We start from the raw sequence: 24,947 nt of genomic DNA, 5'->3' as shown, positions 1-24,947 counted from the left end.
ATGCAGAATCAGAAAAGAAACTATACAAACTTAATTACAAGTCAGAAGCAAGTTCACAGACTTAGAGAACTTAGTTACCAGTAGGGAAAAGTGGGGGGAAGGGATGATGAGAGACTCTGAGACTGACATGTACACACTGCTATGTTTAAAACGGATAACAAAAAGGACCCACTGCACAGCACAAGGAGCTCTGTTCAAGGTCACACCGCAGCCTGGCCTGGATGCAAGGGAAGCTCAGGGTAGAATGAAGTGAAAAGCGTCAGTCGCTCAGTTGTGTCTGACTCCTTTGAGACCCCAGGACTAGAACCCGCCAGGCTCCTCTGTCCATGGGATTCTCCAAGCAAGCATACTGGTGTGGGTTGCCATTTTCTTCTCCAGGGGATCTTCCCAGGGATCAAACCTACGTCTCCCACATCACAGGCCAATTCTTACGGATACATGTATATGTATGGTTAAGTCACTTTGCTGTGCACTTGAAACTATCATAACATTGTTAATTGGCTACACTCCGATATAAAATATTTTAAAAATAAAACAAAGATCCTGGATGATGGAAAACAAACTGCAGAAGCAGCATCTTGGATTTCAGATAAGCTACAAAATATCACCTCCTTCTGCAGATACAATTCTTTGTAACATTTCAGTCGTTCAAGACTCTTGATAGGGGTTCAGTAAACCTAAGTGTATTTATTGAAATATTTTCAGCTCAAATGTGTAGTTTAAAATCTTCTAAGCAAAGTACTTACAGCTAATGGGGACAGTAAAAACCCAGGTGATCCAAGGGGAAAAAAAAAGTAGCGTAAGACGATTCTGGGCTAGGCAAGGATTCACCAAATTAGCAGCAAATATCTATATACAAAAATAAAAATTTTAGACTTTTTATTAAGCTTTCTTCAAAAACTCAACTTTATATAAGAGGGACCATAGGGTACAAGTGCAGATCCCAGCTTTCCCTATTCCTCATTTTACTTGCAAAAGCAATAACCTGGCAAAATTAAAACAAAATCAATAGCTATCAAACTATGATGAAGAACAGTATGGGCCGGGTTGGGGGGGGGGGGAATGGGGTATAAAGTTACCTAACTTCCTAAATTTTTAGAGCACTTACCATAGTCTAACGAAACACTGAACTTGAGGGACTGATTCTATTTACTGAGGGGAAAAAACCTTTGTCCCTAACGCCTGGAGACAGCCAGAGACCTAAGCTCCATCCCCCAAGGAGGACAAACACTGGATAAACAGCTCAGGTTCCTCTGCCGCCTGTACTTGTCTTTCCAGTGGGAGGAGTGACTTACCGGATTATGTACGAGAAGCGGACATGTACTGCCTTTTCTCTTTGAGGACAAACGGTTAAGTCTCTATTCTCTCTGAAGTCCTATTTTGGCTGCAGCTCATATTCTTCAGTATTTTAAGGCCATCGGTTATTCCAAATTTAATAAACACCACAGTTTAAACAGTTAACAAATAATGAGAAGGAAGAAAGCATGGTTTAGAGATTTACTGTACGAGACTTGGATTCCAGAAAGAGCTCTATCACTAGCTGTGACTTTCAGCAGTTATTTATCCCTTCCGCCTCATGTGCAAAATAAGAGGTTGAGTATATGAGTGCGTGCTAGTTAATTTCTACAGGTTTAACAAAATTTCTCTAAACACAATGCTAAATAAAGGGATTGTGTTCTACTGTCTGTACCTGCGTGTGCACCAGCACCTGTGAATGCGTGCGTGTGTGTGTTTGGGGCAGGGAGTTGAGTTGGGCTTATAACAAGCAACCCAAGTTGATTCTTAAGATCCTTAACTTTAATAATTTTAGGACCTTGATCTTCAAAATATTCATACCCCTAAGCATACACCAAAATTTTTTCCAATAGGGTAACTAGATAGGAATATCTATAAGGAAAGCAACTTAAAGATCTTCAATTTCCATATGTATTATCCTAATATTTATGTGCTCAGATAAAACCTCTTCAGAGTGATCTTTAAATACTTTCCTTTTCCCAACGGCTATAATCTCTATTCTCAGAAGAAAGGCTGCTTCTCACCTGTCTAGAATCTCATGGGGCATTACCTCAGAACATTAAAAAAAACCGCTAGAGGCATCAAATAAAAAGACAGAAACCGCTAGCAGGCTCCCAGGAGACAAAGAGGGCAGCGTATGGCAGAGATTGCTTTGGTCACAATCTCTGCGCCTGTCTTAGAACTGCAACTGAGACGGCTGTGCCACAGGTGCATGCAACACACGCACCTGAACTAAAAATGATGCCAAACAGGGCCTTCCCTGGCGGTTCAGCGGCAAGACTCCATGCTCCTGATGCAGGGGGCACGGGTCTCCATGCTGGTCAGGATCCCATATGGCGTACAGTGCGGCCAAAAAATAAATATAAAGTCAAACGTTTCAACTGAAAATGAAGTCTGCTTTGGCTGCTTAGTTTTATGATGTGAATAGGCTTTGCCAGTTTATATGACAGGACTTTTTCTATAAATTCAACCAGCCAAATATACAGCTCCAAGGTTTTGGCAAAAATATATTTAAAGCACAGCTGCAATATATTGGATACATCCTCTTTAAGTACTTAAATTTATTTTAAAATTTTAGAAGTCAAATTCAACAGGTGCAAAAGGAAAACTAATCAAGGGTGAGAGTCATGAAATGATGGAGGAGCTGCCTGGAAAAGGATCCAAGAGAACATTCCGCGAGACACAGATGTGCTACTGCTTGCTTCCGGTGGCTACTGAGATGTCTAGAACTCAGCAGAAGGGAACACTTTATTGTTTGCTAACTACACCTCAATTTTTAAAAGGTGCAAAAAGGCATATGTACTTTTTCAAAATTGTTTTTTGAGGTATGTTAGCAAAAATGTTGGATATCACTGTTCTAGGCACTTTACAAAAATAATCGTTTCTCTCAACCACACAACATAAAGTAATCTACTTTATACATTAATTACTTATGCTTTTTCATTGATAGCTTTAGTATCTTTCTAATAGCCACCTTGGATTTTGATGCCCCAGAACATTCCCTCCCAGAAAATAACAGTAAGAAATTAAATTAAATAAAAATGAATGTATTTCTATCTGTTACTGCTCCCTCCCAGGCCCTCATCTTTGAAGACAGAATGATTAACTTCTCTTTTAATGTTAATAGTCTCCAAATTGTTGATTTAGTTCTAAAGAACTTATTCTCAGATACTATAAGTTTAGAGGTAAAACTGTCCTAGAACATAAAAGTTCACATGAATAAATGAAATGGGCACCCTGCGTAGAGATGTTCAATACTGATATTTGGACACATCACCAGCTCTGTTAATATCTGTCTGTGATTCACTGATTCAGCTATGCTACAAAAACCTTAATAACCAACTGAATCTCCTTCTTGCAAATAGGACAAGAAGCCCCAGCTTTCTTTAGTCTTCTGGCACAATGAAAACAAGTGACAAGATGGCCTGTCCTTCCGTGAATAATGTTCCCGTTTCGTGGTCTTTTCTCACACAGACTACATGGCTTCAAAAGATTCTGGCAATCCTCCATGTTTTCTGTATCTTTTCTCTGTTCAAAAAGGTTATCTGATTGTTCTCCCATGCTTGATATCGTCTCCTGGCTTTCAGAACTATGAGCCAAATCCAAGAACTCCACCGAGTTGCAAGGATCCAAACGTTTCGCGCTTTTTTCCTTTATGTATGTGTCTTTCGGTCTAACAACTGGAGCCGATACAGTTCTTCTGCAGTCAGGGACATCAATTCCTTCACCTTCTTGCTTTTCAGGTATGGCAGTGATATCAGATGTGGAGAGAGAATGGGTTAACTTAGAACAATCTGAATACCAATCCTTCCTCAAGGCCCAGCAACGAAAACAGTACCTCTTGCTTGGAGAGTTAAATTTCTTGCACTCAGTACACTGCCACTCATCCTACAAAGACAAATGTAGCCAGTTAGTACTCACTCAGTGGAAAACATGATATTGAGAGAAAGGGAGAATAGGCCAAATTTTCATCATCTCACACTAGGATAGTAAGAATCCAGGCATTTCACACCAGACACTGAAGTTCTAGCCTAGAACTTGAACAAAGTCTACAGCTACATGTAAGGACATCCTGAGCAGCTTTACAACGATAGTGACATAATTCCCACTTTAAGCCAAATGTGACGTAGTTGTCTTTAAGAAAGTTAAACTGTTTTAGCTTTCTATTTAGTCTGGGTGCAATTTGCAGTGTTTGCTTTTACCCACTGCCTTCTTTTCACAAAAAGGCCGTTCTTTGTACAACTTACTCTTTTCCCCAGCAAGAGGCTAAAGGCGGAAGCAAAGGTAATACTCAAGATGTCATTCTTTACTACTGATTAGAAAGTGTTATGAAATTTGTCAGCAAGGAAGCTAAAATTGGTATCTGACAGCCGCTACATTTACTCCTTCTCCCACTGTTCTCAGGAATAGGTAGGTGACTGCATGCCTAAATCACTCTGAAAAATGAATGCTCCTGTCCTTGAATGCCAGGTGATTTTTTTCCCCACTTCTCCACATTCAAATTAGGAGATACCAGAGTGCAATGCATTTTAAATGCCTTGCTCAATTCAAAGGTAGCTACCTGGAACCAGTCAAGTGCATTTAAATGTGGGCAACTGCCTGGTTTTGACAGGATCGATGATTTGATACATGCTCACTTGATTACTTTCAGAACAAAGGCCAAGCACTTCAAGTTTAGAAGTCACAACGCAACTGCCTATACTGAGAGGCAGGGATATGACCATTTGTTAAACTGGGATGCTTCTCCAGAGAGCCTCAGAACATTCTTGCCAGTTTTAAGATCCTCAGATCTCATCTGCAATGCAATACAAATATGCAAGGAACTTCATAAAGATTTGGAATTCATAACTGATGGTGTGTCAGAGTCTAATCTGCATCACTTTTCTTCTTTTAGTAGTACACAGAGTAATAGGGTTTATTAAATTCTATGGCAGCTCTGAATTGATGAAATATAGCCTATTTGCTTAACAGGTTTCCTGGGCCCCAAGACTCTCAAAAATCTGATTAGGATAGCACTTACCTCTGCTATTCGTATTATGGTCAAGAACACTTAATGGACCAATATATCCGACGCTATTACTTAGCCATGTACAGACAAATAATTTGCAATGAATTACCATAATGGTCAGCAGTGGTGGGGTGGGAGCTAGGGGACAGGATAAACACTAGAGACAACCAAAGATTTTTATATCCCCAAGCAGCAAACTGTAAAATCCCCTCCTTAACCTTACTCCGCCATCTTTCTTCCCGCAGTGAGTTAGCTGAAGAAAGTACTAAAGAGCCAATGGGGAGCTAGCATGAAAAGAGACGAGCAAGACATTCATTTGAGTCTAAACCTGAGTGGCCAACTGAAGACAAATCCAAACCCATTACCTAACAGCTTAATGAAAATTCATTTAGCAACCCTTCATTCATATAAACCTACATGGAAATTAAGCCATTTTCCATTTGTTTCTAGTTAAGAAAGCATCAAAAGTATAATACTTGACAAAAACTTTCAGATAGCTTACAGGTCTCTTTGGGACTAGAGAGAGGTGTTTAGCAGGAAAAGCAGTACAGGACTCCTTTCAATCTAGGCACCCACTGCATGATTTCCAAAGAGCTTTGAAAGCAGGAAGAAAGGCACACAGAGGGGCATTTAAGTCATCTCTTCCCAAGGCAGGGAAAGCATTCGATCAACTCATTCCCTTCTCTTCTCAACTTCCAATAAAAATCTAACAAGATATAAAGAAACCAACATCTCCTACCACCTAGGAAAAGTAGACAGAAATGGGGAGAAAGGGCACTCTTCAACACAAGTGAACTGCTGGGACATTAACCTCTGAAGACATGAGCAGTGTGTCAAACAGCTTATTAGAAATTCATACCTCAGAGGTAAGTTCTATATCAGTATCATCACCTATGGATTTAGGGTCCTCAAGGTCATCATTTTTTCCCATTTCAATCACCTGAGAAAGCAAAAACATCTCATTAGCCAGGTTTATGTATCTTAGATGAGGCTGTTACCTGAGAGCAAAAAGAGCAGAGCTTCAGTTGAGAGCTCACATTCTTCCCCCATCACTAGCACTTAGAAATGAGACAGTTTATGTGTGAGGTCGAGAACATGATTCTGTACGTACCTAGCTGGCACTTCAGCAGAATGAATGACTGAAAAGCACCAAAAAGGGCTACCAAAGATCTCTCCAGCATTCAGAAAGGGAGCGCGTTCCCAAATTTATGTATTTAAATAAACAGTATCAGGGTATAAATTATTAAATATAGAAATGTTTGTCTTGAGAATCTAGGAAGGCATTCATAAGAATAAAATGGGATTGCATGAGAAAATGTGGGGAGTGTCTTCTAAACTTTAAAATTCTAAAAATTAAAACCTCACTTCTGTGATCCACAAAGTCCTATCCTATTTTTAAGACAGGCCTGGTTAACTTAATGTAAATCTTAAAACTGGGTAAAGCATTAAAAAATGAAAAGGGGAGATTACACGAGTCATTTGTTGCACAAAGCAGCACCGTGTCCGGTAAACCGATCTGAACAAGCTATACTACGTGTACATAAATACAATCAGTGTGAAATTCCTCCACAACATACCTTTTTGTCTGTCACTTTCCCTACTTCTTCACTTGTTTGTTCAGGATCAGCAGCTTCAACTTTTTTTCCAACACCAAATTGCTCTGACACTGACTCATTCAAAAACCACAAGTCATCTGTGGTGTCTGAAACAATGGCAGTACCTATATCCTAACAGAAAAAAACAAACATCAGTTTTTGTGAAGTGAAGTCGCTCAGTTGTGTCCAACTCTTTGCGAGTCCATGGACTGCAGCCTATCAGGCTCCTCCGTCCATGGGATTTTCCAGGCAAGAGTACTGGAGTGGGGTGCCAGTTGAACCAAAGTAGATGAGCCCCAAAGTCAATGTCCTCATACATCTCAAAAGAATGCCTCGCCTTTCTTCTACAGATTTCTATTCATTCAACAAATATCTACTTGGCAGTGACTATGTATAGACTAACGGGTGGATATGAGAGTACTTAGCAAGGAATTTTCTATTTTAATAGTAACACTAGAGAAACAGCAATGAAGTGCTTAAAAGCTAAAAACTCTTAGCTGCTCAACTAAATAAAATCCATCTACATTCCTTTTCACAGGTGGCAATCTGAGGACCTAGACAACTTTCTGTTAATTGTGACATGTTCTTCCCTGTAACACAATGATGTTTATTAAAGAAATATGAGAGATACTGATGATAATGCAAACCTCTATCCTCTTTCTGAATTCTTCTGTTTTATTGAGGAAAAGCTGGTATATAACACTTCTTTCTTAATTCTTAAACAACTTTAAATATAACTTTATTTTCACACTCATCTACGGATACGTTATGACATGTTTTTCTACAATATTCATGAGACAACTGATTATTTTATTTGTGTATGTCCATTCATTTACTGAACAAATAGTGTCTATTATGTGTCAGATACGAAGCAGGTACTACTTACTAAGCAATAGGAATAGAGTGGTCAATAAAAGCAATAGAAAAGAGTGGTCAATTAAAAGCCCTGGACTTGTATTTCAATGGGGTCAAACAGACAATAGATACACAAACAAAATATAATAACACAAAGAAGTGCAACGGGGAATATAAAAGAGCAGAATGGTGATGGATTAGACTATGGAAGTAATAAAAAGTGGCTAGACCTCAGGTATGCTTTAGAAACAGAGTGGACAACCTGAACACGGTATATGACAGAGAGAGAAATCAATGAAGTCTCTGGATGCATGGCTAGAATAACTGAGTAGAAGGAAGACGTAAGTAAAAGGAAACACTTCCCTGGTGGTCCAGAGGCTGGGACTCAGCACTCCCAGTGCAGGGGGCCCAGGTTCGATGCCTGGTTAGGGAACTAGACCCCACATGCGGCAACTAAGAGCTTGTATGCTGCAACTAAAGCTTCCACATGCTGCAGCTAAGATCGGCGCAGCCAAATAGACAATAATAAATGTTTAATGAAAATATCGAGAGCTTTCTTTTGGGATTTAAAAAACATTTATTTGGTTGCGCCAGGTCTTAATTACAGCACACAGCATCATTACTTACAGCATGCAAACTGTTAGTTCTAGAGTATGGGATCTAATTTTCTGATCAGGGATCAAACCTGGCCCCCTGCCTTGGGGGCACAGAATCTTAGCCATGGACCACCAGGGAAGTCCCGAGAGTTCTGTTTTGAACATGGAGAATGTCAGGTCATCCAGTGTTGAGTAGGCAGTTAGATGTGGAAGCTGGGCACTGAGGAGAGACATCAGGGCTGAAGAGACAGATTTGAGCATCGCATGCATATAGATGGCACTGAAAAGTCCTAGCACTGAATGGGAATTCTTAGACAAGGTAATGTATGTTTCAAGAGTAATCAAGAATGTCACTCCATCAAAAGAAAAAAAAGTTCCTCTTCAAATGTGAAATTTACCTGATTTGTCTGTAAATCAGTTGAGCCATTACTTCTAGGTGTATAGTTATTTCTTAAGTTTCCTAAAAACCACCAAGGCAAGCCAGCTACATCCCACTCCTCAAACCCGAGGTCCAGTCTTGACGTCTCTTCTTGAGTTAAATTTGCTACCAAGTCTTCATCTACAAAAGTCAAATGGAAAAGATGATAACTGTATACAACACTTAAGAATCAAGACTCTCTTCCTAATGCTTAAAATTTCTCGTACAAGGCAAGCAAAAAGAAAATCCTTTTCCCGGTAAGAAAGAATCAGAAATCAAATACCTGTATCAGTTGCAAAGCCCAAATCTCCTTCCTCTGCTTATAGATTTCATTAGCAAATAATGAAACTAGAGGTCATTCATCAAGAAACATAAACTCTGAAAGCATCCAAACAATGACACTGTTCTAAAAGGATTTCTAAATGGTCACCTGGTGGCATTTTAAACATGCCCACCACTATAACAACTAAGGAATGACTTGACTCGTGACTGCAAATGTTGACGGCATAGTGGCCCAACCCTTGAGACAGAAACTAGGTGCACAGACCATCCTGAGCAATCACAAGGCTGTCAAGGCAGTCTCACTAGTACCACATATTTTCGGATGTTTCTCAATGATTCCTATGTTTCAGTAGGTAACAACCACTACGAAACACTGAACTCTAGGCTGTCCAAATAAATACACATCTATGTCCTTTCTGGATCAACAGGCTCTTCTGGAGTTAAGATATCTAAAAGCTGGAAATATTGCCAACCCAGGACATAGGAAGGGCCCACACATTCCAAATAAAAGATCTTGTGTTGTACATCTAAATGATACTCAAGGGAGTTACTAACCTAAGTTTGTTGCTACCACATGAAATTCTTTTCATTCTTTCCCACTGTCCAGTCTTTTTTGTCGTACTTTCTTACTCTTCTCTACCTCTTCCTAATACACTAGGCATGCCAAAGGCAACGAAAGGTGTTTAAATGTGCTAAGGTACATACAGTTGAAAAAATGTCTGCAATAAATGGATCCTTGCCAGAACAGTTACCCTATCTACTTACAAATTATGCTGTTCCTATTAAAAGGTATACCTGTGTTCAGGGAAACTTCAACTACCTTTTATTTACTCACTGCTGAAATTATGAGAAACCTAATTTTCAGATGGTATCACATTAAACTTATCTTCAACTCTTATCTTATTCAAGCTCTGTAACTTCTTCTGAAGGGAATGAAAAAAAGGCCATTCTTTCCACATGTAAAAATTCTGTACTTTCTACCTATACACATCCTTGAGAATATTAAACTATTAATTCTCAAAATTTACATCATGAACTACAATTTCTTGTCTTGGCTGTTGTTATATATTAAACAGCCTTTGAGTAGAAAATAAGCAAAGGCTTGTATTTAAAGGAACAAAATTACACACTTAGGACCATACAGACGGAAATAAGCTCCCAGCTAACTAACTAGATGGCCCAAAATTCAGCTTATATTCAAAGCAATTTAAAGAAAACAACCTAACATAATAAACAGATTAAAATTTATCATTTACAACAACTGTAGTATCATAACCTTCTGGGATGTTGCTAGAGGTCTAACCTGCCACTTGTGCAAAGGTGAGTCAGGTACCTACACTAGAAACCGTCATGCTGTAAAATATCTTTGAGAAATTTATGACTTTACATTATCTTTGCAGGAAAGAGTTCAGGAAAGACTTTGTAAAGCAGGGTTTAGGGGAAACTCCTGAAATGCTGCTCGACTCACTTAACCCGACTGCACTATATCCAACATGAGCGGGAAAGATCTAGTGACTGCCATCCAAGGACAGAGGAACCACCAGGCATCTTATGTCTCATTCTTGGCTCTGAGACATTAGGTCCATTTTACCATCTTTGCAAACTTCAAAAATATATAGAAATTAGCCTTTGCCTCAAGCAGACAAATAAAAATAAAATGCTAACCAGATCAAATATATACAGGGGAGCCAAGATTTAAAACGCCAAGGCAGCCGAGTTACCAGGTGGCAACTTGATGGATGCATGGCTATCTTCTATTAGCATGCTAGCTAAAGATGGTCTTGCTCCATCCTGGTCACCATGTGTTGCTAAAAGAGAACTACCATCTTCTTCAAAGTTAACAGTAGTAAGCAGGATAAAGAAAAGGTTTCAGAAAAGAGTGAAAATAGGTATGACATATACCGCTGCTACATCACATAAGAGACAGCGTTAGTATTTTTTGAGTTCTCGATGTAACGGTCTTAATAGATGCCATTTCTAAAAGTAAACACCAGAAAAAGAAAGAGAAAGAAAAGTCTACATAGTTTTAATCCAAAACTTACCTTCCCTAGAATTTTTGCATTTATACTGTGAGGTAGGCAGCGTGGGAATATTGCCTTCTTCAGTTCTTTTCCTGGAATTGGAACTTTCCTCTACACTTTGCTGAAAGGAAGCGAAAGGCACCCATCAGTACAGCAGAAATGACTGTGACCAGGGGATGTAGCAGTTCCATTCCAGCTCACCAGTGAGTGTGCGACACAATGGGTTACGCACCAGGAAAGAAAACTCTGGAGTTCACAACAGTCATCAAATACAGGCAACCTCTCAACCCACTGTGGGAAAAAAATCTGCACCAAAGGTCAAAATCTACTGTTACAAACAGGCTATCAATATAAAGCCTCTAGCCTACACAGAATTAGGCATAATGCAGAAAACATATACCAAGATGATCATAAAGGTTTTGCAGGTTTAGGGAAGCTTTAAGAAATGGCCTGACATGAACTTATTTGCAACAAGTCTGTTAAAATCTAATCAAGCAATTTCCTCAAACACCTATATACATACACCATCACACACAAGCCCCAAGAAAATGAAACTGGAAGAACTGAAGATCGGAAGTGCTACATCCCAAAGAAAGATTCAGAGACTGGAACTCTGTTATGGGCAGAACAGAGAAGGTTCGCTCTGTCCCTAGTCTTTGAACTCCCAAGAACCTTTCTTATTAAATTCTTACCACATTCAGGAAAGGTCTTGGGAGTCCAAGATCATAGGTACAGAGAAGGGGCCACTCTGTACAACAAAAGAAGTCACCGTGTGGTGATTTTACCTTCAGTTGGTCTTGACTTGGAATATCCATACTGTGCTCCTGTGCGATAGCGAGAGTCTGAGCAGCATCTGGATAGCAAGTAAAACAAAAGGAAAACCTTCCCTGGTAATAGCCATTCTTTCCACACCAAAAGGACCTCAGCAAACAACCCTGAAGCCAGGCTCGATCCCTAATTTTGACTGGCCAAGGCTCTCATCCAAAAGGAAAGGAAAAAAATTAATAAAAATGGCACAGACCAAAAGAGGCTCTATTCAAAATATATTACCAAAATATAATTGAAGAAAAATGAAAAATGAATAAAAAATGTTCTTCCATATCATGCTTTCAAATTTAATATGACAGCGATTCCAAGCATGGAATAATGGAGAGTATTTTGTCAATTCCTATAGGCGTATTCCAAGTTTGCCTTTTTTAAATGATAAAAAAAAAATCTGACTTTTTAATTTTTATTTTCAAGTGTTAAAGCTATAGAGAATTATGAAATCTAAAAACCTAGGTTTGCTTTATGAGACAATAGCTCCCTCATGTAAAGTTACATTCTAAGTGTCAATGATATTTCAGTTTAAACTATCATCACCAGGTATATACTTTTTTTTAATGAATAAGTCTTATTTTTCCCAGTTCCTGTAAACATTTCCTAAGGAAGAGGAAGAAAATAAAGTTTCTCTCAAGGCCAACAAAAAGAAGTGAAGGAAAGAATAACCTGAGAGAACTTAGATAATCAGAGAAAAATGTATTTCAAGGCCTTGCAAATTTTTCAAGCCAAAGAGAAGATGCAAATTTAGCTACAGGAAAAGAAAAGATGCAGAAAACTTAATAAGCCTGGACCACTCATAATATAAGGCTCTACGTAACTATATGCACTCAAATAAGACTATCATGGATTGGGTTCATCAGCTACTACTAGGTCCAGAAATAAGACACTTAATAGAAAATGTCACTCCTCATCCAATAAAGACTTCCAGAGAAAGGCTACAGATCCCACAACAGGTCTGACAAATCAGTTGTTTGGCACAGAGCAAATATTTTCAAAATTGTAATTATAAAGAGCATTATTTCTAGAAGCATTTTTATAGATAAAATGAAGATACTAAAAGTTATAAGAGCCAGCATTTTCTGAGCACAGCAGTTTTTAAAGATCAATTAACATACAATGCAGTGAAGCATTTTTCAATAAAGTAATTTGATTACTGTCATTTCTAGTTCTAAATACTACCTTACTTAGGTTAAAACAATTAGAAGCAAAAAGAAATTATCAGTAGAAACTACAATGTACAAGGAAATTTCAATACAAAATTTGTCATATAAATTTCATTTTATTCGAATACATGTGGAAATTTGGAGAAATAATTTATAAAGAACCACCTTCATTTCTTCAACCATCAAAATAAAAGGTTTACTTCATTTGCAAAGGTATAAAGTAATTGATAGGGAAAGCAGTTTTCTCATTTGTCCTTTCAAATAAAAAACATGCAATCCAATTTATGAACAGCAACAGAGATGGGCAACGACAAGCACTAATGCAAGTTCAAATTCAGAACAGACAACCAGTCAAAATTACTTTGGGGCAATTTCCTGGTTTTGATCACTGTACTGCAATTAAATCAGTTAGTACCACTGGGGAATCTGGGAACTCTTTTTAGTATCTTTGAAACATTTTTGTAAGTGAAATTATTTAAAAGTGATAAATTAAAGAACAAAGAATGTTTTAAAGATTTAATGTTCAGATTTTTTAAAATGTGTTAAAAAATTAATTGGGGCAAATTTTTTAAAAGCAGGGATTAAAGAGACATCAATGTGTGGCATAAAGGAAAGAGCAAGGGTGGGACAGTCACAAATATCTGCTCTCTTATCAGTGGTATCTCATTTTGGGCAAATTACTCATTCTATTAAAAAAAAAAAAAAAAACTCAAAAATCCTCAGTTTCTTCATCTCCAGACCTTCCTCATAGGGTTGTGAGGATAAATTGAAATGTCTGTTAGAGCAGAGTTCATTTAATATACAGCATGTTAAATTCTGATGAGGAAGTAGAAGAAAGAAAATGAGAGAAAAAGTGAGAATTATGCTCACTCTAGATATTTAGAGAACAGATCAGTCAGAAAGCAAATTTTACTGGAAGAACAGATCAGCAAATATAAAATTACTTGTGTATTTCAAGACAATAGTGACTATCCTAGGAAAACCATACTATTTCACAAGTGCCTGAACTTCAAAAAAGTGTCGTATCATTTGCAAGGCCTTCCCTCTAAAACAGAGCTTTACAGATGGGTGAAGTGGCTCAGTGAAACCAACAGGCTTCAAAATTCAATGCAAGTTCAAACTGACACTTCAGTATGAGAGCAGAGTCTCTTTGCTCTCACTGTAAAGAGTAAATCTTTATTAGAAATGGTTTTTTTTTTTCAACCTGTTTGTTTCAGTAAACTATTGAAAAATACCCAATCTAAAGAGATTACCAACTTGGGTTTTCTTCAAAGAACAACGTCACCTAAAATCTAATCTGAAACTCACAAAAGGGCTTCATGTAGGAATGGAAAAAGAAAAAAGTTTCATTATTTGGAAATGAGTGAGAGGGTTATATTTTAGCTGTATACAGTTTATTCACTTATCTCTAACACACCATACTTCAGACCCCAAAGCAGCCAGTTTCCTTCACAATGCTAATAAATTAAACTCAAAGGACAATATTTAAAATATGTGGAATCAAGCAAAAGGTCAGGCGAATTGGCATTCAAATAACAGAAAACTAAAACCTTTAGGAAAAAAGGTTCTTCAGGGGCAGGGGAGGGGGACCTTTTTAACAGATGGTCAGGGAAACATCACATAAAGCCCACAAAATATTACCACCACTGAAAAAGGGATACATAGACCTTACATGGCTCTCATGTGATGCAATAAAGGTATGAAGCACTACCTATGAAATCTTGGCAAAAAATTTAACCTTGAATCCATCCAAACACTATTTGTTCAAGCACTATTTGTTCACCAAAAATAGAAGAGACAGAGAAACATGTTAAACAATATCACAGGACACAATCTGAAAATCAGAATGTGGGAAATTTATTAGACAAATGAAATGATCCATTTCTTCAACAAATAAATAATATAATGAAAAGAGGGTTAAGTTTTATAGATTAAAAATACTTAGCAAGACGTATCAACCAAAAGCAAAGTGTGGACTTTGTTTGGATACTGATTTGAATAAGCCAAACGTAAGAGATATTTCTGAAATAAGTGGAGTTAACATACATGAACTGGCTGCTGGGTAATGTTATGGAGTTACTATTTTGTTTATTATTATTAATTCTGTTGGGTGTAATAGTGACACTGTAGTTATATTTGAAAGAAAAAAGTCCTTATCTGTAAGAGACTTTTAAAGCCTGTGTCGATGAAACAAATATGGCAGAACGTTAACAATCACTAAGTCTAAGAGGTGGGCTTCACTTATTCTAATCTCTATTTTTAGTATATTTGAAAATTTTCACAATGAAAACTCAAATAAACAGTAGCAACATTTTGTGTGACCGCCATCCCCCCCAAGTCATGGCAAGACAGCATTCAATTTCCATCTAAATCCTCCCTTTTTCCCATGATCTGCCCCCCAAAGTTAAAACTGTGATAAGGACTGAAGAAATACGATGTGACGTACCTGTAGCAGCAGTAGCTAATGTGACAAGATTCTTTCTTAGCATATCATAGAGAGGGCTGTAAAAGAGATAAATTAGAAAATTAATAATCACATGGTTTCCCATTAATATGTAAAATATATTTTTCATATGCTATGTCCCAACATTCTCTGTAACACATAAAGAGGCAGAATTTTCTCCCCAGAATACATTTTTTTTTAATTATTAAGTATCAGCATGTTAGTATCCAAGCCCTTGTATCACTCTGCCTTCATAAAAACATTTTACATTTTATTTCATAAGCTAACAGTAACCTAACTGGGGAGATTTCCTTTAAGACTACTCCCTCCTCCTACATTTTATAGGAAGGGAGTCTTAGAAAACTGATCACAAAGCTATAGAGAGAAAGAGAACACTGACTTCTCAACTATTAATTAGCTCCTGATTGTCTAAGTGAATAACCATATACCCCATGCAGCTGGAAAATGCCACACAGCAGGTCAGAACAGCTCTAGCGTGATTCTTATGAAGCCCACCATTAACCTTTAACTGCCCAGAAACTCTACATTTCTCTCGTCAGCTCATTCTTCCTCTCTCTATAACACTGCTTCACAAAATCTAACCTAGTTACATCAAGCTCCTACCTGCGCCTTTATATACGATGTTCAATCTGCCAGAAGCTCTCCTTCAATAGGCTCTCCCAAGTATTTAATTATCCAGCTCTCAACTCAAATATCACTTCCTCAAGGAACCTTTCCTCAACTCCTAAGACCCTGAATCCCATCCCCCAATACAGTCTCATGTATCTCTTTTATGTAACACTTACCTATATAATTTTACTATGAGGAACAGTGTTTACTGTCTCACTACTCTTTAAACTCAGTAAAATTAGACACTGTTGCTCACTGTCATGCTTCCAGCACCTCACAGTCACCTGATATATGCAGGCCCAACAAATAACTTGTGGACTAAAGGATTAAATAAACATTAATAACCAACGGGGATTAAGTGGTTAGGTATAAGCACCCCAAAAGATAAAGAAACACTCATTGTTTTTACCTTGGATCTTTCACAGAGAAGCTCTGACGACCTAGGAGTTCTCCCAAAAGATCTCCACCACAGTATACCATGTGCTGCTCCTGCTGATCATAAAGCTGCTTCACCATGATATACTGGCCTAGATAATGCATAACCTACATGGGAATAGAATGCCACCAAGAGATTTGTCTCGCTGCAGCCCAAAATACGAATTAGAGGAGAGAAGGTCAGTTCATTTGCTAGAGGAAGAGAGAACATATTATGGACATGACTACCAGTGCTTGCGTAAGGGGTCCTACAACAGGATAGTTGCCCCCAGTCACTAAGCTCATCTACTCACTATCGTTCTGGACACTAGGAGACCCTTGCTTTTTGGAACAGAAATATACCAGTCTGATAATGAGGAAAACTGGTGAATTTACCAGGTATCCCCTTAAAAATGCTCTCACCAGTCCAAATAAAGGGATCTGCTCTATTACTATAAGTAATAAACTTTAAATTTGCCTGGATCATAAAAATGTTTTCCAACTCTAGGGCACACAACCACTATAGACTTTGATGTGTGTTAAGTCTTTCTGGCAAATGGAAGTACAGTGGTTAATAAGCCATCAGCACTGTAAGTACATAAAACAATTTAAGTGTTTATTAAATAAAAATTTAGTCTATCTGACCTTTTCACAGAGTTAACAAAATGGAAGGGAAGACACAGAAGTTAGTGATTCAAAAATTTTTAATTATCTAATTTTCCAAATGTTTCCTCCAGGTGGTAGATTTTTTTAAAAATTGCGTGTGGGTAGTGTGTGTGTGTGAGCGTGTGCTCAGTTGTGTCCGATCTTTTGAGATCCCATGGACTATAGCCTACTAGGTCCCTCTGTCCATAGAATTCTCCAGGCAAGAATACTGGAGTGGGTTGTCATTTCCTACTCCAGGGGATCTTCCCAACCCAGGGATCGAACCAGAATCTCTTGCACCTCCTGCAATGGCAGGCAGAATCTTTACGGCTGCTCCACCTGAAAAGCCCTTCGTTTCAATTGCTTCATAGTTAAGCTCACTTGATGACACTAAGAATGTTACCACAGACCACCGAACAGACCAAAGCAGCAGTTTTTACCTTTAGTCCCTGACTTCCCAAGAATTATTAGGTATCTGCACAAAACTCTTCCCTATACTGTTTCTACTATGCTGGAATAACGATGCTCTCAGGCGCTCCTCCATCCCAGGAAACATGTCCCAGTATTAACAGAGCTCTCATATCTAATTGACTATCTAGAGAAAAGTAAGATGAGAAAGAACGTCTACTGAAAGGAAAAGGAAGTTTTACATTTATGTCTATCCAACTTCCAGAAAAAAATAAATCCACTGTAAGTATACAAAATAAGATCTTTAAAAACACTACTCTGAATTTGTACATACTACCATTCTCTTTAGAACTGGACATGGAACAACAGACTGGTTCCAAATAGGAAAAGGAGCACGTCAAGGCTGTATATTGTCACCCTGCTTGTTTAACTTATATGCAGAGTACATCATGAGAAACGCTGGACTGAAAGAAACACAAGCTGGAAACAAGATTGCTGGGAAAAATATCAATAACCTCAGATATGCAGATGACACTACCCTTACGGCAGAAAGTGAAGAGGAGCTAAAAAGCCTCTTGATGAAAGTGAAAATGAAGAGTGAAAAAGTTGGCTTAAAGCTCAACATTCAGAAAACGAAGATCATGGCATCCGGTCCCATCACTTCATGGCAAATAGATGGGGAAACAGTGGAAACAGTGTCAGACTTTATTTTTTTGGGATCCAAAATCACTGCAGATGGTGACTGCAGCATGAAATTAAAAGATGCTTACTCCTTGGAAGAAAAGTTATGACCAACCTGGATAGTATATTCAAAAGCAGAGACATTACTTTGCCGACTAAGGTCCGTCTAGTCAAGGCTATGGTTTTTCCAGTAGTCATGTACGGATGTGAGTGTTGGACTGTGAGGAAGGCTGAGCGCCGAAGAATTGATGCTTTTGAACAGTGGTGTTGGAGAAGACTCTTGAGGGTCCCTTGGACTCCAAGGAGATCCAACCAGTCCATTCTGAAGGAAATCAACCCTGGGATTTCTTTGGAAACTCTTCATGGGAAGAGCTGACTCATTGGAAAAGACTCTGATGCTGGGAGGGATTAGGGGCAGGAGGAGAAGGGGATGACCCAGGATAAGATGGCTGGATGGCATCACGGACCTGATGGACATGAGTCTGAGTGAACTCCGGGAGATGGTGATGGACAGGGAGGCCTGGCGTGCCATGATTCATGGGGTCGAAAAGAGTCGGATACGACTGAGCGACTGAACTAAACTGAACTGACCATTCTCATTATACTATACTGCCTCAATGCACATATGATAAGCAATATTTAAAAATAAAAATGAGAAAATTCTTCATGTACCAAATAGTGTCAAGATTCATAATAAAGAGCTTATTGTGTAAACTGTCCAACTTTTCCCCCATAAAACAGTTTCCCAAAACAATATATACTTAATTCTGTCTTACTCAGGCAAACTCTGCCATGCTACTGAAGGAGACTACATAATGCATTGTAACAACTTTATTGATATAAAAATCCACATTTTATTAAGAGTTTGGAAAACAGTTTTATCAGAATTTAAAATATAAAGTCCAAGACGATGCACTTAAAGTGACACAGGAACCATGAGTATTCTGGAAAATCGGAATGCCTCCAGACTCGTTTCCTGAAGAGGTGGAGTGACTCAGGAACACAGCACTGCTAACAGGTGTCAGCTGCTGTGTGTGTGTGCTCTGTTGTGTCCAACTCTTTGTAACTCTATCGACTGCGGCCCGCCAGGCTCCTCTGTCCATAGAATTTTCCAGGCAAGAATACTGGAGTGGGTTGCCATTTCCTCCTCCAGGGGATCTTCCCAACCCAGGGATCGAACCCACATCTCTTGTGTCTCCTGCATTAGCAGGCAGATTCTTTACCACTGTACCACCTGGAAAGCCCTGATAAGCTTTTATGAAAAGTCAAAAAAAGCTTGATAATTTTGTTCCTTCCCTCTGTTTAAGAAGGGTTAAGATATTTACCCTACTAAATTCAAGCAGTTCAAAGAGACTAATGTTTTAATAGAGTTTTTTCCACTTAAAAAATTTTATTTGTTTTGGTTTTTAAAAAAGTTATTTAAATGTGTATTTAAAATAACTCACAGTCCTCAGAAGAGTATCTGACTAGGGATTGAGCCCACACCCTCTGCACTGGAAGCCAAAGTCTTGACCACTGGACCACTAGGGAAGTCCCAGCTTACCTCTTTAACAGTGAACATTTCACCTTGTGCACCTGCTGCTTGCAAAATCTTCAAAAGAGGCAGTTTTGGTCGTACCTGATACAAACATAAAATAAACTTGCTATGTACATTTCAATCAGAGTGGTCTCTGAAATCCAAGGGAAAAACAAACCTTAAACTTTTTTTTTTTAACAAACCCTGGTAGACATTCAGCATCTAGTAACTACTGATGATCAGACTATTCCTTGCTAATTTTCTGTAAAATCACATTTTCAAAAGACAGCATGTTCATATCCACTAGAATGGCTATAACAAAAGTGTTGGAGAGGATATAAAGAAACTGGAACCCTCATGCACTGCTAATGGGAATGTACAATGGTGCAGCAACTGTGAAACCAGTTTGGCAGTTACTCAAGAAGTTAAACATAGAATTACCATATGACCCAGCACTTCCACTTTTAGGTATACATCCAAAAGAACTGAAAGCAGGGACTCAAGTAAGTATCTGTACACGACTGTTCATAGCAGCATTATTCGTAATAGCCAAAATATGGAAATAACCTAAATACCATTGCCTGATGAATGGATGAGGTGTGGTATATACAGATATGGAATAGTGACTCTGCCATCTTCTGATTGTGGTGTATATCTTTAGTCAAACAATTTAATCTTTTTCACTTTATATGATCGAATTTGTCTTTCTTCCTCTTACAGCCTCTTTGGTTTTGTCTTAAAGTTGCTCTTATTCTAAAGTTTTACAACACCTTCTAAATGTCCTTCTAATATTTTTTATCATTTCACTTTTTACATTTAAATCTCTTTTTTGTTTAAGGTTTGAGGTCTTCCTTTGTTTCCATCTAGAGATGGCCAATTAAGAAAAAGCCCTTTATTACATAAGCCACATTTTCCCTTATCAAATCCAAATTCCAGCTTTATCATAAATTAAGATACATAATACTATATATGGTATAATACATATGAAATAATAAACAAAATTTTTTATTTTCATGTTAAAGGAAAAGATCTGGAACAAGACACACCAAACTGATAATAGTGTTATCTTACGGGGAGAGAACTTTGAGCGAAGAGAGGAGATGGTCACAGGAATCTCTACAGATAAGTATGTGATAAAGTTTGAATTTTTTAATAAGAATACACTTGCTATAATTACCATTTAAAACTGATTTTTAAAGAAAACAAACTAGCTACAACAAAGTAAGAAAGAAGACAAATATATAACTTGGCCCCAAATTCTCCACTAGCCAGTCATATCCTAAAACAGGGTGGTGTTTAAAATGTGCCATTTTGAGCAATCTGTAACCTTTAAATATTTATTTAACTGATGATCAATTCAAATTTATGAGCACTGATGCCATTTATGACATTTAAAAAGTAATCTTTTCTGCTCTACATAAAATCCTAGTCACTGAAGTCAGCTACATGCCCCAATCTATTCAAAAACTTGAAGAAAAACAAGAATGCCTAAAAATAATTTACCTGATTGGTTTGTTCTGGAGAGATCCTGCAAGCACTGTCAGATGCTGAACACTGGGTAGAGGTGGAAAATGATGTCATTTTGGCAGTGAAGTGAAGTGAAGTCTGCTGTTAAGTTTAAACGGAAAAAAAATTATAAAATATCTTCTAAAGTAGAAAATTCTCTTTAGGATATACCAAAAAAAAGCAGCAAGCAGAAGTAAAAAAAGACACATGTATCAGAGCACCCTACACAAGTGCAATATACCCATGCTGCGGTTCTTCTGATCACTTTCTAGTTGATTCTGCAAAAAACAGAAGAGCATAATTAAGAGTAAAAACCATCTATACTTCCCTCGAGTGAAGTCTGCAAGAAAAATCTGTTCAGGCATGTTCCAGCCTCTACAGTGATGATGATGAGGACACTGTTTCAGCTGAAAGTGAAACTTACAATCATTCCCTCCCCTGTAGATCACACAGTTCTCCAGTATCGCCTCCTCTTCTGGACAGTGCTCAAGAGCACCCCCTAGGAGACAGATGCAGGGCTGAGGGAATTACCAAGATTAAGTGACAGGTTTAAGATTCCCAGAGCATGCCTAGGAAAACCTCTGCAACATGTTGAAACATGTCTTGGCAAGAGACCACAGGAAAGAGAGTCAAAATATTCAGTATCAGTTGAAGCAGCTTTTAAAATGTGCCAAGCCCGAAGTGTTTATAGCAACTAAACACCTACAAAATGGGTTAAACCAAGGTGGACATACAGCATCAAAGGAGAGATACATGAATTGAATAAAGGGTAAGTACGGTTTAATTATTTTTCACCTTTTATCTCTTGTCCTTTAAAACAAAACAAAAACCCTACAGGGGTTTCCCTGATGGCCCAGTGGTTAGGAGTCCACCTTGCAATACAGGGAACACCGGTTCAATTTCCGGCCAAGGAAGATCCCGCATGCCACCGAGCAACTGAGCCCACGCACCGCTGCTGAGCCCACGCGCTGCAGCTACTGAAGGCCTGCACGCCCAGAGCCCACGACGACTAGAGAAACCACCACACACCGCGACAAAGGGTAGCTCCCACCTGCCACCACTAGAGAAGGCCTGCAGGCAGCGACCAAGACCTACCACAGTCAAAATTAGACGTATTTCTATTAAAAAAAAACTATAGAGAAAGAAAAAATTTTAAATAAACTTGCGTTTACCTTCAGAACTTTTTCTAGTAAAAAGCTGATAAAAGTCAGCAAAATGTATAAATAAAATAAAATCAACAGAGTCTGGTTTGCAGGTAACAAGACTCCTCACTCTTCTGAGAAGACTTACTAAAGACAACAAAGTATAAATTCAACCCTCAGGACTTCCCTGGTGGTCCAGAGGTTAAGAACCTGCTTTCCAGGGTCTGATCCCAGGTCAGGAACTAAGAGCCTTCACGCTGTGGGGCTCTGGAGCCCAGCCACCACAACCCTGCGCGTCTCAACAAAGAGCCCACGGCGCATTCTAAGACCCTACAACTAAGATCTGACGCAGTCAAAACTAAATTTTTTTTTAGTGCTACCCTAAATTAATTAATTAAATTCAACCCTCTTTCTATCAGCTTCCCTTGTTATAAAACGGAAGTCAAACAGGGTGCATAACTTGTCATTTTAAAGCAGCCAGCTCTTTTTTCTTATGAATTTATGGCTGCGCTGGGTCCCCACTGCTGCACGAGGGCTCCCAAGTTGAAGGGACGGGCTTCCTCTCTAGCTATAGTGGGAGGGCTTCCCTCGCTGCAGGGCGCAGGCTCCAGGGCACACAGGTCTCAGCAGCCACGGTGCGTGGGCTCCGTAGTCGTGGCACCATGGTCTTAGCTGTCCTGGAACATGTGGGATCTTCCTGGACCAGGGATCAAACCCATGTCCCTGCACTGTAAGGCAGGCTCCTAACCACTGGACTCCCAAGGAAGCCCTGAAACAGCTAGTTTTTCAGTGGCATTTCAAACCTATTAAAAAACCCTCATGTCCCTGAACCTACTAGTCCTAGTCTCCAATGACCGTGCTTACACAGGTCAGGGACCTGGAAGCTGTCCATGCTTCCTTTTTTCTCTCGCCCTTCACAAATCTGAAGCTCTATCTTCAAAATAAAACCACGTGTCACTACTTCCATTATTACTACACTAACCAAAATGCCCATCTCTCAACTGCCTTAGCTCCTAAAGGTTTCCTTGCTCCACCCTTGCCCCTCTGGCTCCTACACCTCTTCCTTTTGTCTCTGCTTAAAATGTCAGTTTATCAATGAGGCCTTCCAAAGACAACACATTTTTGAAACTGCGCCTCCCAACCTTCCAGTATCCCCTATCTCCTTTCCTGATTTACTCCTCTCTTCTTCACTGTCCTTGTTATCGACCTATCACATAGTTCAGTTTTTATCATCTAAGACATAAGCTGTAAGTGGGAAGGAATGCATACTTATTTGTTCACTAATATATCCCCAGTGCCCAAATTGTCAACTGTATACACGACAGAACAGCATGGTGAATACAAATACTAGTAATAGTTTGGATGGTTTCCAAAAATGTCCCCCAATGAACCACGTCTCCCCACTGGCTGTCCTACTGGAGACCACACAGAAAGGCCCTGGCCCACTTTTACCCGGTTTTTTAAATAATTCAATAAGCACCCACAAACTATGATTCTGACAACAATCTACATTTAACCATAAGGTTCTCTCCTACGATCCCCTGCCTCCTCCAATCATTCTGAATCCTATTTCAATTTTCTCTTCTTTTTAAGCACTTCACTGCATCAAAATGGAATCCTAAAAAAAATACATATTTTTAGTTTGGTTGCTTTCAACCTACAAAAAAAGAAGTACATTATATGTAATTACAGGAATTTTCCCAAATAGGTATGGGTTTGGTTTATAGTTAGTTACCTGATCACTAATGATGTTATCTCCACATGTTTATCAGCCATGTATATTTCCTCTTTTGTGAAATGTTGTCTTTTACACTTTTCTAATTGATTTTTTGTCAATTTGCAATAGTTCTTTGTATATTTTTAATATTAACCCTTTGTTAATATAATGTCCTGCAAATACCTTCTCCCAATTTTAACATCCTTTCCATTTTCTAGGTGGAAAAAAACTTTTATGGGCAAAAACTTAATTTTAATGAAATCAAATTTATATTTATCAATCTTCTCTTTTGCAGTCAATGGTCTCTGCCTCTTCAAGGTCTCATTTTCACCAATATATGGATGGCCTTTTTTTTTTCCTGTTCTATCTGCTGAATACTTTCTTGATTGACAGCCACCTCTGTTATGTAGCAACACATACTGGTGTTCACAAGCTCTCTAGTCTGCTAGGTGATCTTTCTGTCTATACAACTCCACATCTAATCCTTACATCTTATCATGAGTCTTGTTACCCTATAGGGCAAGTCCCCAGCCATTCCTTTTTAGAAGTGACAAGCTGTTCTTGGCCCTTAACTCATCCATACAAAATTTAGCATCATCAAGCTCCATGAAAATCCTTGCTCAAATTGTTTTCCAATCATTAATATGACATATTCCTCTATTTATTAAGGTTTTATTTAATATCTCCTATTAAGTCTTCAACTTTCCCTTTAGAGGTCTAGCGTATTTGTTTTAGACTGATTTCTTAAGTTGATATTCTTATACTATTGTGATGCCTTCTCTTTCACTGTTTTTTTAGTGAGCTTTGCATACGTACAGAAATACAAATGACTTTCAATAAACATATCCAGTCACCTTGCTAAACTCATAATTTGTCTATAGATCCTTCTGTTTTCTATGTAAATGGCCATATCACCTGCGGATAAAAATTTCATTCCCTCCTTTCCAATTCTTGTGCCTCTAATCTCTTCTACTTGTCTTACATTACTGCTTAGGACTGTCAATATAATATTGAATATGCACACTGTATCAGGCATCTCTGTCTTTGATTTTAAAGGGAGTGTTTCTAAT

General features: G+C 38.4%; 1 protein-coding gene across 5 annotated transcripts; it reads right to left on the bottom strand.

Annotated features, from left to right (window-relative positions):
- Window positions 1–2,571: 2,571 nt before the first annotated feature.
- MDM4 (MDM4 regulator of p53) lies at window positions 2,572–21,093 on the bottom strand. 5 transcript variants are annotated; one of them, XM_068986164.1, is made up of 10 exons: window positions 21,016–21,093; window positions 19,540–19,614; window positions 16,258–16,391; window positions 15,222–15,277; window positions 11,576–11,643; window positions 10,812–10,911; window positions 8,468–8,628; window positions 6,601–6,750; window positions 5,883–5,963; window positions 2,572–3,903 (listed from the first exon to the last, which is right to left on the bottom strand). In XM_068986164.1, exons 1-10 carry the CDS (start codon window positions 21,091–21,093, stop codon window positions 3,331–3,333), a joined length of 1,476 nt encoding a protein of 491 aa, XP_068842265.1. In that variant the 3' UTR covers window positions 2,572–3,330. The 5 variants fall into 5 exon arrangements, with proteins under 5 accessions (XP_068842265.1, XP_068842266.1, XP_068842267.1 ...); XM_068986165.1 differs by lacking the exon at window positions 6,601–6,750; XM_068986166.1 differs by lacking the exons at window positions 15,222–15,277; window positions 16,258–16,391; window positions 19,540–19,614 and having other exon boundaries at window positions 11,576–11,614.
- Between the last annotated feature and the right edge of the window lie 3,854 nt (window positions 21,094–24,947).

Source organism: Capricornis sumatraensis, chromosome 14, assembly GCF_032405125.1.
Source record: "Capricornis sumatraensis isolate serow.1 chromosome 14, serow.2, whole genome shotgun sequence".
Classification (NCBI taxonomy): domain Eukaryota; kingdom Metazoa; phylum Chordata; class Mammalia; order Artiodactyla; family Bovidae; genus Capricornis; species Capricornis sumatraensis.
The sequence above is the reverse complement of the archived record's forward strand: the minus strand, read 5'-3'. Positions and strand labels throughout refer to the sequence as shown.